Source organism: Egretta garzetta, unplaced genomic scaffold (genome assembly GCF_000687185.1).
Source record: "Egretta garzetta isolate BGI_Z169 unplaced genomic scaffold, ASM68718v1 scaffold81, whole genome shotgun sequence".
NCBI lineage: Eukaryota > Metazoa > Chordata > Aves > Pelecaniformes > Ardeidae > Egretta > Egretta garzetta.
In genome coordinates, this window is record NW_009258671.1 from 8,714,578 (window position 1) to 8,732,073 (window position 17,496).

The window sequence follows — 17,496 nt, forward strand, 5'->3', positions numbered from 1 at the left end:
TAGAGTAGAAATACAGAATTGCAAACTTCTGGATTGTTTGAATAATTCCTGAGTAATTTCTTTATTTTTATAGCCCTGGTCTTTTGAATGGGGTTGTATTAATGTTTTTAGCTCTGTGTTCACTAGGCTGTTACCTTGTGCAGGTTGTGTTTTTGACAATCAAGCACTCGGATCTTGCAAGGAGTGACAGTAATTTTCCTTTTGGCACGGATACATGAATTCTGAGTCTTTGTTTTGACTTAACAAGAAATTGTGCATGTCTTCCCTGTCTGAGAGCTGGGCTGCTGTACCCTTTGATTCTGCTTCCTTTTGTATCCCTGCAGAATACTTGATGCTGAAATCAAGGACGGGTGGCAGTAGCAAATTGTGGAGGTCCTGTCTTAGGCAACAAAACATAGGAAACAGAAGTTTGTGGAATATCCACAGGGCAGTTCTGAATGGATGTCTAAGCCTGTTTACAATAGAAGGTGTTTTTTAATCTAAAAGCTACTTAATAGTCTCTTTGCTAGTTTATAGATTATTTAACGATTAGGGAAAGGTTATGGAAGGAAAATATTTTCCTTTTCAAAAATACATTTTAAATGCCTGTAGCTGTTATTTTCATCTGTATGTGAATCTTTGTCATATCTCTGGAAAAAGATTAGTTTTTTAAAAATGGTTTTAAGTATTGCTGTGGAACAGTTACCTGAAATCACTCTTGAGTGATTTCTTAATGTTACAGAATCACAGAATGGCAAAGGTTGGAAGGGACCTCGGGAGATCATCCAGTCCAACCCCCCTGCTAAAGCAGGTTCTCCTAGAGCATGTTACACAGGACTTAGTCCAGGCGGGCTTTGAATATCTCCAGAGAAGGAGACGCCACAACCCCCCTGGGCAGCCTGTTCCAGCGCTCTGTCACCCTCAGAGTAAAGAAGTTTTTCCTCATATTCAACTGAAACCTCTCATATTTCAGTTTGTGCCCATTGCCCCCTGTCCTGTCGCTGGGCACCACTGCGAAGAGTCTGGCTGTGTCCTCATGACATCCACCCTTAAGATACTTGTATGTGTTCATGAGGTCCCCTCTCAGTCTTCTCTTCTTCAGGCTGAACAAGCCCAACTCTCTCAGCCTTTCCTCACAGGGGAGATGCTCCAGTCCCTTTGTCATGCTAGTTGCTCTCCTCTGGACTCTTTCTAGGAGTTCCTCATTTTTCTTGAACTGGGGAGCCCAGAACTGGACACAGTACTCCATGTTAGGGTTAGGTTAACGGTTGGACTTGGTGATCTTAAAGGTCTTTTCCAATCAAAGAGATTATATGATTCTATGTTAGCTAGACACTTCCTGCCCTCCTTGCTAATTTGAGAATTTTGGGTTTTGTGCAGAAGGATGATTCTAATTAAAATTCCTTCGTTGTATACAGTCAAGTTGCAATGATGTATAAATGCTTAAGTACAGAAGTCACATTTAAATTTTGTCTGAATAGAATCTTGCTTTCCCAAGGCTGGTGGAACAATTGTGTTCCTGTATTTTGCTCTTTCTACTTGAAAGACCTGGTATACTAAGGATAGTTACAGATTGATGCAGAAACATCTTTGGGTTTACAGTAAGAAGTGTAACTGTCATAATGTAATGCTTTTTGATAGCAGCACTTTTTTCTTTTGTTCACTAAAAAAATTATTTATTTCAGAGAAATGGCAGAAGAAAGTGTATTTCAGAATCTCCTGGAAATCCTGATGAGCGCCTCAAGTGAAATTGAGCAGGCCTACAAGAACTCCTGTGAATTGGTAGATCTAGACACCTGCCTGCTGCTCATAGCAGAGTGTTTCAGATGTCTGAGGAATGCCTGTGTTGAGTGTGCCAAGAATCAGCATGTCATGAGGTATAGTTATGATCCATTTTAACCCATATAAAAATATAACCTTCTGATGTTTGTGTGGTTTTATATAGAGATTCTTATTTTACACTGCTGTGTTAGTTGATTTATTAACTGGTATTTCCTGCTTGATGCAATCACTTGAAGTGAAGTATGCAAAGAACAAAAATAGCTGACCTATTTGTAGGTCAGAGTTTGGGGCACTGCTGAATAATAGAAGAAAGTGTTTGTCTCCTTAAGTATGAGTTGATTATGCAAATGATATAAGCCTTTTGGAAGTCTTGATTGTAGAACTATCCTTTTTTTTGACTTTAATTTCTTTAATTTCTTTGATAACGCAATGAATACGTAAATGGTCTCAATTATCAGTTACAGGATTAGTGTGGCACTCATGGCAAGGTATAGCAAGTAGAATTGTGTGTGCCAGCTGTGATATATGGACAGGTAAACTGATATTAATGGATAATAAGAATTCAGTCTGGCTCCTTAAGTTACTCAGGCTTTTGTGTTTTGTTTTTTTGGTTTTTTTTGTTTTTTCTTTTTACACACCTGTGTCTGTTGCAATATTGAGGGATGCTTAGGAGACAACCAGCTGTAGTTACTGAAAACTTGGTAGTCTACCTGCTGTTTTGAAAACAAAACACCACCACCACCAACCCCCACCCTGCAAAGAACCCCAAACCAACCAACCAACAAAATAACCCCAAGCTGTTACAAGTTTGTTACATCATGAAGAATTCTTCTGGAATACAATCTTAAAATTTGGGATTGTGGGACTTCTCAATTTTTAGTTTATTGAACTAAATACAATTTTGGCATGGGACAAAGTTCCAGCTTCTGTGATGGGACAGAATTTTGTTAATGCCACAAAATTTGCAGGATTTTTCATGGAAGGCATTAGTTTTGGAATACATTAAATCTCAGTTCAGGCTCCTGCGTGTTTGCCTCTGGCAGCACAAGCACTCCTGGTCATGGTGTGGGTCAAGGAACTAATTGGAGAGAAAATTTACATACTTGTTCACAGATTTTTGCTGGGTGGGTATTCAGCCAGACTGAGTTCCTTGTTGTAACCTACTGTAGCTCCATAGTTACTCATGTTAACAAAAGGGGCAGAATAGCATTGCATGGCTGGGAGTTGGTAGGATTGCCTTTTTCAGTAGCATGACAAATACAACCCAGTTATTGGGTCCTAATTTTTACTTTCTAATGGAATTCAGATTGCCAACCTGCTTCTGAACAAAAATGTGCTCTGCACTGTTTATACTTGTGCTGCATGCTTGCCCTCACTAGGCAGTTAGCATAGCATTGCTCGTTTAGGAAGCTGGATGCTAATAATTGTACTTGCCTTTAGACTGCAGGAGGTGGAAGGCCTGTGTGGATAGAAAGTTCTGACCACATTTGTAACAGTGAAGGACTCTGTGGGTCACTCATTGGATACTGTTTTGGCTTTGTAACAGCATAACAATTTATGCTTCTTTTAATACTGCAGTGGGTGCTTCGAGCCAGCTGTGTATTAGCCATGTTTGTGTTGATTTTAAACAGTTGCAACTGCATGGCTTGTTTAAGGTTTAAATGTCCTGAATGATCAAAAGTTATGAAGGGAGGGAAAATTCTGTGCCTTTGCTGTGGATTTGAAGTGTGCAACATTCAGATATTAAAAAAAAAAACAAAACCAGCCCAACTAAAATACAAATTGTTGCATGAAAATCGAAACTGGTTGTTCTAGGAAAGAATGCAAAGATTGTAGACACGTGGATTGTGTAACAGATTTTCAGCTATTGGGGAATATGAAGCTTTGTTCCTTCCAGGGTCAGTGTTGTGGTTTAGCCCCAGTTGGCAACCAAGTACCATGCAGCCGCTCGCTCACCCTCCCCACCCCTCCCCCGGTGGGATGGAGGAGGGAATTGGAAGAGCAAAAGTAAGAAAAGTCATGGGTTGAGATAAGAACAGTTTAATGATGGAAATAAATAATAAGTTGTAATGAAAAGGAAAACAATGAGAGAGAGAAATAAAACCCAGGAAAAACAAGTGATGCAGCCACTTGCCACCCACTAAGCGATGCCCAGCCCAGCCCCAAGCAGTGATCGCTGCCCCCCAGCCAGCTCCCCCCGGTTTATATGCTGAGCATGACGTCATATGGTCTGGAACAGCCCTTTGGCCAATTGGGGTCACCTATCCTGGCCGTGCCCCCTCCCAGCTTCTTGTGCCCCTGGCAGAGCATGGTAAGCTGAAAACATCCTTGACTAGTATAGGCACTACTTAGCAACAGCTAAAGCATCAGTGTGTTATCAACATTCTTCTCATATTAAATCCAAAACACAGCACTATGCCAGCTACTAGAAAGGAAATTAACTCTGTCCCAGCCAAAACCAGGACAGTCAGTTTTTCTGCTTTGTGTGCTGTGAAGAAGTTTGGGGTCTGAAGTAATGGGAATTGTTTTACTTCTAGTAGATAGTATGTATACCAGTGTGCACATATGTACTATGTATTTATAAATGTATCTTGGCTTCCCTTCTGTGTTAGAACTTAATGGGAAAGAGCATATGCTTGTCGAGCAAACATCTGCAGAAGACAATTATTCAGCATTCATGCGTGATGATATTTTTTAAGTAACTCATGCGTAGGTGTGAAGGTTTGGTAGAGATGGTATTGCCGTGTTCTGAAGTTTCGGCCACTCTGTCTTGGCTGGTCACTACTCAAAAAACTTGGCTACTAAAGTACAACCAACTTAAAAGCTGAAAATTTAATTTGTTTATGCCATATTCTTTGTCTTTCATTTTTTACTCATGTTGCATGCGCATCCTGGTATGTATGTTGTCAGCCTCCAGGATTGCTGATCTTTTGGTGTTTTTGATTCCAAATGGCTTCACTTCACTGGTTTATCTTCATTATCACCATGTTTTGCTATGTCTGGAAGTGTTCATGATCAGATTGGATGGGGCTTTCATCTACCTGGTCTAGTGGAAGATGTCCCTGCCAATGGCGAGGGGTGTGGACTAGATGATCTTTAAGGGTCCCTTCCAACCCAAACAATGTCTGAGATTCTGCCTGTGATTCCTTCTCACTGGGGAAAGGATAAATGATTACTTGAGCTTCCCTCTGAGAATTTTGTTTGTATCCCTTTGAACTGACCCTGTTGTTTGGCAGTCACTAATCACTTTGTTGGTATTTAAAATCCTCAACGCTTATTACTAAGTAACATACATTGACAATTTCCTTGAACACTTGAACTTCAAACAAAGCGAAGTCTTTACACAAATAAAGCTGTTTAACTTGCAGGAATGACCTGCTGGTTTTCAACATCTGATTTAGAAGAGTAGCAAAAAGAGAGGAGAGGGTACTTAGCTTTGAAGGTACTGTGTCCAAAAGTGTTAATATGCAGGCTGATGCAGTAAACCTGTTCCGTTTGCTTCTGATGACAAGTAGTATGACTATTGACAGTCAAGCACAGTTAAATAGGAGAAACTGCTTTTTATTTTAGAGTTTCTGAAGATGTTAAAGACTTGCTGTTAACTTCAGTGGAAAGGTTTTAAATTTTTTTTTCCCCATTTTAATAATAGGAACTTGGGTCTCATCTCTACTTCTGTCAACTTGATCAGATTGCTTCATGGAATACAAATCAAAGAAGAATTGTTATTGACTGGTAAGGCTGTGGATTTTGTTAAATATATAGCCTGCAGTGTATTTTTTTACATGGGAAATCTTGTGGTAGTATGATGTCACCTCATTCACGCATTTTTTCATAAATAAGCTCAATTGTTTCTTGAATTGCAGTTAAAAATTGTGGGCCTTTTCTTATACTGCTTGAAAAAAATCTCAGCCTCAAATCTAGTCCAATTGTATTTTCCCTCAACCGTTCCCTGTAGATTGTTAAAGGAAAGATATGTGGAAACTTCTTCAAAATTAACCACGATATTTGAACTCTGAAAAGGAAGAATTCCTGTAACAGCTCCATGCAAAATATGTGCTCCTGTTTTACTGTCTTTTTATTTGCTCTGCAACATAGTGAAATGAAGAAATACTTGTTTTTTATTTTGACACTTGAAATAATTTATCTGATTCCAGGAACAAATTTTGGCTGTGAGTTCTTAAATTATTTTTTAATTTTCATTTCTGTACTGTGGTTGCTGGCTAGTGAGGATAATAACTGCCAAGAACTAAGTACTGATTTGAGTAGCGTTCACATTTCCTTAATGGTTAAAGTTTTTCTTTTCATTTCATGCAGTAAAGAAAAAATCTGACTATAGTGTCCTTCCTCCTTAGTGGCAGCTATTGCTACTGATTTCTACCAAGCTCATTTCACTGTATATTAAGACATTTTCCGTAATTCTCTTCATAATCTGCGTTTCCCTGTGTGTGCTTGTGGAGCTTGATACAGGGCATTGGACCCCAGCCTTTACCATCTGTGGTTGCAGAGAGTAGGGAACATTTGGATTCTCTTGCTACTTCTGTTTCTTTTCACTCTCATTACTTGGATGAGGTTTTTACTGGGTTCCTGTTGCTGCTTTTCTATCCTTTTGTGAAGGCAAGTGAAACTACTGTCATATAGTAACTTACCCTCAAACACCTTTATGAAGCTGGGAAAGAGCAGGGAAGTCCAGGATTACTGTTTTTCCTTTTGCTGCTATATTTGGCTTAAAATGAAGCCTTTCAGGCATGTGATGGTATTATGCTTAAGCCACGTTCAGTCCTTCACCCGTTGCTGAAATCCAGCTTCCGGGGAAGGATCAGTGATGCTAGCACAGCCCTACAGTGTGGGAGGACCAGAACTAAACCCTGTGGGTGGCAAAAAGAGGGCTTGCTCAATGACCATAAAAGAGGAGGAACTGATAGCACACAGGAGTGACTCTCAAGCTGTGTCACAGGGTCAGAGAGGGAGGACTGGGAAAAGGCATGGAGGGCAACAGTGTCCTGCCCCACAGCTGTGGAGCCCTTCATAGACCAGTAAAAGAAAAGTGATGGGAACTGAAATGATGGTTTTGTCCAGCCTGATGTTGTCCCTACTAGGGTCCTTGACAGCAGTAGGCTCGAAAGGCTGTCCTTGGGAAGCGGACTTCCCACCTTCAGCTTATTCAAAGCATTAGGAACTGCAGTGTGAGAATACCACCTTCCAGTGGTGCCTCCCAGCATCTGCAGGAGAGGGAGCAGGATGTACCCCTTGTTGGTTACATGCATGGCCTGAGATTCCCCCTCAGTCTTGTGGCTGCTGGCCCCTCCTTGGTGGGTTATCATATGCATGCGTGCTGTTCTCCTGCTGCTGGGATCTGAAGAAGCAGCAGTGAATATTATTCAGTGAAAAAGAAAGGAGGGGGTGGAACCCAGTAATTTGATTAACTGCTTCTGACTCTTTTCCTAGAGGATGTTGTAAAATCTCTTTATCACTGTTAAAAATTAAGGGAGTCATTGACCAGAAAATTTTTAACACTATTTCATTAAAAAGTGTTTTGTGGCTGTTACTTTACGTAGCCATTCAACAAATGAGTTTGAGTTACAACTAAAATTTGATGTATTGAACCAGGATAGGTGGTTTGTTTGATACTGTATGGTAGTATTGATCTCACTGGGAAAGATCTGTGATGAGCATGGCTTAGGTATTCCATTTATGTTAATACAACAAAAAAAAATGTTCTAGACAAGCAAGTGTTGCCAATTCCTTGATGAGTGATCTGCTGAACTTTGTTCTAAGTGGAGATTAAGCTAGTGCCTAGAGCACCAGCTCCTTCTGCAGGGTGTACCTCAGAAGTTAATGGTTACATTCAACTGTGGATTATTAGTCGTACTTTCAAAAATTAGGCAAATTGCTAAATTGGACTTGTTGAAACAAAAGAAACCCATGAAACTAGTAAACATTACTGTCTTTATTAACTATATTTCTGCTTCATGACTCTCCTCATATTTCGTGTAGGAAATCAGGTCACAGGGTTAGAGTAGCATGTATGTTTTGTTCTAGTGGATAATTAGGTGTTAAGTGGAATATTTCAAGCTGTTCATTTGGATATGTGTCCTGTTTCCTTGTCTAAATGGCTGCTTGGATTTGATGATCCCTCTTGGTGCCTGTTTATATCCTTAAGGTATTTTAAATAACCTTCATGTTGTTTCCATAGCAACAAAATACAAGAATAAAGAGGTAATGCTGTATTGCAGAGTGAACAACACTAAATAATGTTTCAGTTCATGTCCCTGTGAAAAATTGCCGGAGCAAATAATTGTATGCTAAATACATTTGAAGTTCTAACATTATTGTATTTATGAAGAAGAGAGATGGAAAATTCTTTATGCAGACTGAAAAATTACTTTAACCTGATCTGTGATATGTTTTCACTCTTTTATCCATGGGTAATTGTTAAGACTGGCAAGTCTCTGAATAGTGTAGTAACTTTTGTAGGAAAGTTGAGTGTTGTATAATTTGTAATGGAGAAAACCAGAAACAAGAAACCTGTGACCAGTGTGGTGGTACTAAGGGAGGGGATAAACTGCCTGTTCTAACAATATGTTAGTGATCAAAGCAGCAAAAATGGAGGTGCTGTGGAAAGTGGTGTGATTAAAAACTGTTGCTAAGATTCATTCAATTAAATCCAGAATAATTTGCATCTTCTTTAGGAGAAATACTTTTTTTTAATAGTTTATCTTATCCCAGGTATTATATACAAGATTAATTTGGCTCCTCACTTCAGTATATTTACTGAAACAACTGTACTACAACTTTTCAGCATATCTTCTTTTTCTTTTTTTTTAATGCTATGAAAAGTTAGATACATTGCAAGCATACAGGAATTTACTTGTCCCAGCCATCTGTGGAAAAAGCTGTTGTTTTGAGTACACAATGTGCCACTAAGGCAATGGGCCAGAACACCTGAAGGTGAGTTAGTATGTCTGTCCTGGAATAGCTCTTTAAGGCTTCAGATCGGCTTAAAAATAACTAGTTAATTCATACACATGGCATATAAAGATTGTCCAACCCCACCTGCAAGCCAGCCATCCTTGTAATGTTAATCTTCTTTCTTTTTAGTACATATATTAAAAGAACATTTTTAGGCCTTTCCTGAATCGTATTGCTACAGATAGCCGTTTGTCCCCACTCTTCCTCCCTTCTTACTTCTCAAGTTAGTTTTAGTTGCACTCCGTAGCCTAGTGTCTCTTCTCATAATTGCTTACAATACATAGTAGTAATTTGTCTTGAGAAATTCATATTTTGTAGTACTTGGAGGACAGAACCTGCTCCAAGGATTTGCGCAGTGAAAACCAGATGAGTCTAGGGGGCTCCAAGGATTTGCGCAGTGAAAACCAGATGAGTCTAGGGGGCTCATGGGCAATGATGCTAAACAAGTGTTTAACAGCTTGTAGCCCTTCTTCTGGGCAGCATCAAGACTGATTTGTGTCAGATAAGTCACACGTACGTGTAAACATGCTCTGTTTTCTTATTGCTCCAGCAGTCTTCCCTCCTTCTCTCTACAAGACATAGACTTCCCAGTTGAGAAAAATTGAAGTGTTACACTTCTTGAACAGTGTCTGAAAACTGGACTTCAGCACAGTGTTCTTAAAACTACATGTGCTGAAAGTCTTAAGAAGTGGGTGACTGTGTCAGGAGGTACTTAACCTTTCAGATTACGGAGCTTGGATGTTCTTTGTGGGAAGACAAAGATGACAAATGCTGCATCCCTCTCCACAGTTCAGAATTAATATGAATAGGGATTGAAGGTGCAGGAACTGTACCTACTCATGTGGAAATGCTGCATGCAAGAAGGTCCGTTATGTTTCTTCGTTAACTGATTTGAGACCACAGTCTTTCAACAAATAGCTAATAAGATACTCAAATTTTTACTTTGAGTCTTAGGTAAAAAATTAAGTTTCTGCAGAATATAAATTTAATAGAATTTTCATAGTATACTCTCCACAGTCCTTTTGTTTTAGTTATTTTAATTTAAAAACAAAAAAAGCCTCATCATAGCAAGCTTTTTTTTTTCTGCTGTGGGTACAAAGACCAAGAATACTTGCCAGAGGAGCAGGCTGATGAAGCTGCCAGATGAACTTTAACTGAACTTAAAGCAGACCCAGATCTCTTAAGAGCTAAGAAGTAGTTCAGTATGTTAGGGATTGCAGCAGACATAGGAAATATCCTTGTCAGAAGCCCAAGCAGAAAATCTCCTTCACTTCATAGCATGTGTCTTGGTTTGGTTGTGGGGTTGGGTTTTTTTTTTGGTTGGGTTTTTTCCTTTTTCCTATGGCAAATCTTAAGCTTTCCAGCAGAATCTAGCAGACCTTTGGGAAGGTACGTTGAGGTTTGTCAAGATGATGGATCTTTAGATTCCAGAGAGTGAGATCTGGATTTAGGATTCATCTCTGAAATCTGGAAAAAGCTTTGCTTCCCCTTAATAAATTGCAGTGAGGACATGCCTGTTTTGAAGCAAGCTTAGGTTCAGTAGGCTGTGTCCTGTTTGATCCTTTTATTCTTCCACTATCCTGGACAGAAGGAGCTTTAATCCTTGTTTGTAAATAGGTCTTCTCAAACCTTTCACCGCTTCAAAATATTGCCAGTGCTGAAGAATGTGCTTTGAATTCCAACATAGTTGCTTAAAAAGTACTTATCTGCCAAAATACTTTTCTCTCCTCTAGGATGAAAAGGCATTGAATGCCTGATAGCCGCACTGCGTGGGACAATTCGTTGTGCAAGTTCTCTGAAAGAGCTGATTGTACTCTCTGAGCAGAACTGAGTGCAACTGCACGGTATCAGCCGCAGAGCAATACCGCCTTGTTTGTGTGTGGCTGAGAGAGGTGCTCTGAGCATCGTGCCAGCATTCCTCAGTTCCAGGCTGCTGCTGGTACTTGAGCTAGCTTTAAACCAAGTAGCGTGGGTATTGTTATTGTTAGGTTGTGCTGATGCCGTGCCTCTTAAGTTTTTAGGGATTTTAACGAACCAGGGTGAGCTGTGCAAAAATGCATTAATGGGAGAATGTTAACAGCATATGTTCATGTCATGGGTACTCCTGGAGGTCTCAGTCAGAATTAGCATCCAGATGTGCTAGCTGTTGTACAAAGGTTTAGGTTGTTCGCTGCTCTTAACATCGTGAAGTCCAGAAAAGTTGAGTAAATGATAGTGGATGATAAGCTTTGAATCCTTGAACAGGAATTTGACTTTGCTTCCAATTTTCTGCGAAGTTTTCGGGGATAGTTAAACTGCTACAGATGCTCTATTCAGAACAGAACTTAAAAGGTTCCTTTAAAAGCAGTGATGAAAGATGACTCTATGTAGATTTTTAATATGCTTATTATAGTAACAAGCATTTTTGGTAGGATGTTCAGTAACATGAATATCATATGTCCAACACCTGTTCACACCTCCTTTCTTGAGTGGGGATGTGTGGGGAAATACGGAATATCTTGCTTTAAACGCTTCTAAAATACTCCAAATGCCATGTACTTACAAGGGAGCTATAAAGAAATGTTTCTTGCTTTGAGAAGAAGAAGAGGAAGCCTGTGATGCTGTTCAGGTAAAGATGGCCACAATGAATCTGAAACTTCTTCAGTGCTTTGCCTCCCCCCCTCCTCTGCCTGCCAGCAGCATTAATAATAAGTGGGGTTCAGCTTCAGTCAGTGTTCTTTAAGTACTCAAACTGATTTGGACCTGATTTGCTATCATGCATATTTTCTTTCAGTTAATGAAAAAACAATTGCATTTGACCCAGTGCTGCCTTCGGAGTTGATCATGGTCTAGGAAGAAAGTGCACTGGAAAGTACTTTTTAATCTCTCAGTGTGGAAGAGAAGTGCTCTGCAGAAGAAATGGCAATAAATAACCTTGAAATTCAGAATGCTGTAAAAATAAAACAAACATCACTCCTTCATAGAGGTTAAAAGAAAAAAAGCATAAGGGTACGTGTGTGCTTCAAAAATAAGAGGTAAGGAACCTAGGCTATATATAGCTTCCAGAGATACTATTTCTTTCAAAAGCCAGATGGGATGGAAGCATTTCATCTTTAATGAAATAATGAGACAAAAACTTGCTCCTGAGGTCTGCAGGAGGAGAACATCACATGATTGAGCAAAGAAGGATACTTGATTTCTTTGTCAACTCTTGAAGGTGAAGGCACACTGTGTTAAAAAGCCACTGAATTATAAGCTGTAGGAGTTCATGTAGTACTAGAAAATCATCTTGACGTTTTGCTATGAGAGATCCCTGAAAAGAAATGGGGAAGAGGAGATCAGAAATTCCCAGGAGCTGCAGTGGGTAGCTTATCCCTTCTAAAAAGTTGTTACTTTAAAGTAATTTTCAAGGGTTTACAGAAAAGGATATGTTTAATCAAATGTTTTTGTTTTCCCGAAGAAGAATCTGAGTAAAACAGGGAGCTTTCAGTTGTTATGTTTTCAAAAGTATTCCAGAAAACAAAAATGAATGAATATCAGTTAAGTGATTCAAGTGATTTCTACTTCCTCAAGAGAGGCTAGGAGGAATAAACCTTTTGGTTCTCTCCTCACTCAGTGAAATGAAACATGAGATGTTTCTTTGCTCTTATCTGTTCCTAGTTCTGCACTCAGCCATTTGCACATTGGAATTGCACTGGAAAACCAAAACTGGCTAATTTTGAGGGTATGGAGAAGCAGGGGAAGGTGATGTTCTCAAACCTGCCAAAGAACACTAAATTAATTTTCCTTTATTCTTTTTTTAAATGGGCAGCCGTGTGTCCTTAAACATTTCTTGGTTCTTGTCAATATTTATTTATCTATTTATTTATTTATTTTCTTCTCCTAGAAGGCAATGGCAACAGTGGTACTGTTACTTTCGGTTCCATTAAAAATGTATGTTGGCAATAGGAAAATGAGCTAGAAGTAAATACTCAGACCTTTTCAGGATGCATCTGAGTGGTACCTTTGCAGAACCAGTTAGTTTGAAAACCAGGGCATTTAGGGCTTACGTACTGGCATAGGAGTCTATCTGTGGCCTGTTTTCGATACTTTCTTTTTTTTCCTGTACCTTATCCCTTGGAATGACTGGTCATTCAGCAATGTATTTTAAATTAACAGGAAAGAGAAACTGTGGTCAGCTATGGAACCTAAGTATTCTTTAACGAATGCCAGTATTGACCAAAGGAGTCTGTCTCTTATCTTTTGTGAGTCTCTCATTTCCTGTTCAGTATCTTTCATGTTTCTGTCTTATTCTTTAAAAAATTTGCATTCTGCTTTCACTGCTTTTTGTTTATCTTTAATCATGTTGGACTGAAAGGTTTCATTTACAAATTACTGTTTGTGTTTTTATATGTGACAAATATTTTAAAATATGCCTGGAAGATGCGATGGAATAGTAAATTTTTACTAGACAGACATAGCAGAGCGAACATCCAGAGCTCACCCAATGCATTTGGGAAACCATTGCTAAGTTTTATTGCCTATAAACGGAGGTCTTTTTTTGCTGTCTGAACAACAAGTGTCTCCACACAGGGTTGGTTATATGGATTTGATTGTAATGTGACTACAGCTGGAGAAGATGTAAATTTTAAATTGTATCCTGGAGACTCAAACACAATGACTACTAAATTTAAACCAACAGAACAGGACTAAGGAAGGAAAGTTAATCCTTCCTCTCTTCCCACATCAGTGCTCTCTGTATTTATCTATGGAGGAGGAGGCAAACTGTTTTGTTGGGGGTTTTGTTTGGTTTTGTTGTTGTTGCTTTGGGTTTTGTTGTTGGTTTTGGTTTTTTTTTTTGTGAGCAAATTTTGTGACTTATTATGCTGCAGATTTGTTACGTGAGTCATATAGAATCATAGAATCATTTAGGGTGGAAAATGCCTTTAAGATCATCGAGTCCTACTGTTAACCTAACACTGCCAAGTCCATGTCCCTAAGCACCACATTTACCCGTCTTTTAAATACCTCAAGGGATGGTGACTTAATCACTTCCCTGGGCAGTCTGTTCCAATGCTTAGCAACCCTTTCTATGAAGAAATTTTTCCTAATATCCCATCTAAACCTCCCCTGGTGCAACTTGAGGCCATTTCCCCTTGTCCTACTGCTTGTTACTTGGGAGAAGAGACCAACCCCCACCTCACTACAGCCTCCTGTCAGGCAGTTGTAGAGGGTGGTAAGGTCTCCCCTCAGCCTCCTCTTCTCCAGGCTAAACAACCCCAGTTCCCTCAGCTGCTCCTCATCAGACTTGTGCTCCAGACCCCTCACCAGCTTTGTTGCCCTTCTCTGGATATGCTTCAGCACCTCAATGTCCTTCTTGTAGTGAGGGGCCCAAAACAACACAGTATTCGAGGTGCGGCCTCACCAGTGCCAAGTACAGGGGCACGATCATTTCCCTACTCCTGCTGGCCACACTATTCCTCATACAAGCCAGGATGCTGTTGGCCTTCTTGGCCACCTGGGCACACCGCTGGCTCATATTCAGCTGGCTGTCAACCAGTACTCCCAGGTCCTTTTCTGCCGGGCAGCTTTTCAGCCACTCTTTTCAAGCCTGTGGCGTTGCATGGGGTTGTTGTAACCCAAGTGCAGCACCCGGCACTTGGCCTTGTTGAACCTCATACAGTTGGCCTCAGCCCATCAATCCAGCCTTTCCAGGTCCCTCTGTAGAGCCTTCTTACCCTTGAGCAGATCAACGCTCCTGCCCAACTTGGTGTCATCTGCAGTATTATGTGCTGACTACATGGAATGAGAGAATAAGTGGTTATAAAGCTTGAACCGTTTTACTTGTCATAAAGAGTCAAAACATCATGAACTGTTAATAGGTGATATTTGTCAATTTAAGTTCACATTCATGTTAGCTTTTCTTTCAAGGAAGAGAAAGCAGGAGAGAAAAAAAAAACCCACGGTTCTTGGGGTTAATTTCCAAAAAGCAGCATGAAAGGAACATACCTCAGTTGCTTGGAGGAAAAGAGATTTTAAAAATCTTCACCTCCATTTATTTTTGTCTTTGGGGTTTCCTTTTGCTTACTGTTAACATAATTAAACTACTTATGTTTTACAGCTTAAATAAACCAGATGCTAATTTAAACAGACTTTTTTTAGCCATATAAATAAGGGACAGCCCTGATCTTAAGAGTTGCCAGTTTCCATGTGTGATCTTTGCTTTGTCTGTCTAGGCTTTTTGTATGGGGGATTGGTGCCAGTACTTTGCTGCCGCTGTTAAAGTAAAAACTATAATTACATTGTCAAAATAATATTTATAGTATTTTTGGGGAATAATTGTGGGAGTGTGACGAATATATTATACTCATCAAACTTTTATATAAACATAAGCATGAGTTTTTTATTTGAGTTATTGGTGTTGTTTTTGGCCTTTGTGTTTTTCCAATCTGTAAAAATAATATTGGGATTTTCATGGTCTTTGTAGCATTTGCAGAGTATGTGCCCTAACAATCAGTTGATACACTATCTGGTAGAAGTAAACTGCTATTTGCACTTGTATTGGGATTTTGGTTTCATGTTTCCATAGCTTAAGAAAATCCTGTGTTTTTTTGAGTTTTGCTATCCCCTAATTATTATAGCTCAGGGCGTTTTACTACTTTACCAAACAGGAAAGTTTTAAGTAATTGGTTTGTTCTCTTGGTGCCACTTGGGGTTGTTTAGGTTTTTTTCTTCCTTTGTGTTTAGCTCATTAGGGTTTTAAAATTTTATTTATTTATTTATTTTATTTGAAAGTGAGTGTGAGTGCTTTTGAAAGGTGACTGCAAGCATCTCCCAGAAGCATCTATGCTAGGAAGCAAGTATTACATTTTCTAACAGTAGACAGTTGCCCCTTCACTAGTTAATGTTATGGATGGGACTTAGGCGTTCTTGCTCCTGGGTGATGGTAAGTTCCCAGGTGTAAAAAGACTTCAATCCTGCCCATACTGTGCTTTTAACTTTACAACTGCTCTGTCTGTGCTGTGTCTTGGTGAATATTGCCACAGCTCTTTAATGAACTGTCTGTCTTCATAACATCTAAGGCAAGGATTACAGCTGTGCAAGCGTCACCCTTCCTAGGTATGTCAACCTGATGCCACCTTCTGTGGATGAGAAGGTTCATTTTGTCCAAAGTCCATCGAAGCCCGTGGAAAGACTCCAATTTGGGTAGGCTTTGTTCCAGGTCTTTGTTCTTTGGCCTTTTTTCAGAAACTGCAAAATAGGGAGCCAGCTTTTACACCTCTTTCAGCTGTATGCAGAAGGAAAAGAGCCAAACCCTGGACTAAGGCAAGTCAAACTGATAAATTGTCCTGAGTTTGCAAACACTGAATGCTCTTTAGCTCTTGTGTGTGTAGTATTGTCCCTGTCTGCAGTGGTTAACTCTTGCCCCATGTACTGAGACTCCCATACTTTGAATCTTGTGCAGCGTGTACAGGCACAACTAACTGTGCACTGCTGCTGTTCTCCTGGAGGGTTTTTTTTTTTCATGACTGTGCCCTGCATGGCAAGTATAGTAAACTGTATTTATGTAATATAGCAGTAGTTGTTGTTTTGAGTAAATGCCAATTTTAACTGTTGTTTTCAGCCTGACACATCTGTATTTGCGCATATGGCTTGGCTGTGACTTTTAGTATTAATACAGAAATTTTACACGTACCTTGATTTCTTTTTTTCATTTCATAACTTCTGGAGTGGAATAATATTTGAGGAGATCAAGTTCAGATCCATTGAAGAAGGGCAGCTTTAGGACCAGGGTTGTTATTTAAATGCAACATATTCTTATGTTTATGGGGGCGGAAAGAGGCAAAGGGGTGTAGTAGTGGGGCTTTCAATTTGAGAATAAAAGCTTGAGGAAGGCCTGCATCATCATGACTAGGCCCTTGATACCACAGGCAAATGTAGGATCTTGTGTCTGAATACAGTGAGCTCCAGTTTTCTCTGTTTACCCTTTCTTAGTCCTATGGAAGATTGTTACACTCCCATCTTATTTAAAAACGTCTTCCCAATTCTGGTCAAGATGTCCTACCAAGTGTGAATCCAGTGGTTCTCAATAGTATTTTTTTTCCTGTCTTGGGCTTTATTCCCTACTTAAGTCCTGTTGCTTCTGCAGTGACTTACTGGTTTAAGCTGTGCTGAGCTGAATTACTTTACCATGAACTGTGAGTATAAAAGCGTATTATTGCAGCAGCTTATTGAGGTACAGTTTGAAGTAGAGACCAGATCCTGCCTAGCAAGGTTCACCTGTCTGATGCTATTGACATGGATGGGATTGGAAGCACACTTTGGAATAGTAACAAAAAAAGCTGGTGCTTTCCAACAGTTTGGTGTTTGTTGCACAGGTGATCAAAACTGTGCTTTCCATAATACTCACAGAAAAAAAAAAAATTTATTGCTGTACTGGGAGACAGAGGCGGTGACTGTCTCGGAGCCAATGTAAATCATTCTGCTCCTTCTAGGAGAGAGAGTAACCTGCGCTCATATCCTTAAGTTGTAACAATTAGTAGATCAGTGGGCTGCCTTGTAGGGTTCCCTTTTCTAGTTGCTGATACTGCTTTTAGGCAGTGTGTATAGCCGTTTTGTTTTTTTCTTGCTCCTGCAATTTGGAGGCTTTCTAGTACAGCCTGCCAAGATGTTGCTGATTTATGACACATGCATAGTGGTTTTATAATGTGGACTGATACCCACTTGGAGCACAAAGGAAATGGGAGTTTGCTGATGTCTATTTAATTAGAATGGTTTCTGGTTACTTTGGTTGAGGCTTGAAATGAA

At 39.7% G+C, this 17,496-nt stretch overlaps 1 protein-coding gene across 1 annotated transcript in view; it reads left to right on the plus strand.

Annotated features, from left to right (window-relative positions):
* The first annotated feature begins 1,668 nt into the window (after positions 1–1,668).
* Positions 1,669–17,496, plus strand: part of ATXN10 (ataxin 10) — a 103,267-nt gene continuing 87,439 nt past the window's right edge. The window contains exons 1-2 of the mRNA XM_035888542.1: positions 1,669–1,856; positions 5,411–5,493. Coding sequence (XP_035744435.1) covers positions 1,669–1,856; positions 5,411–5,493 — 271 coding nt within the window. The remainder of the gene's footprint in view (positions 1,857–5,410; positions 5,494–17,496) is intronic.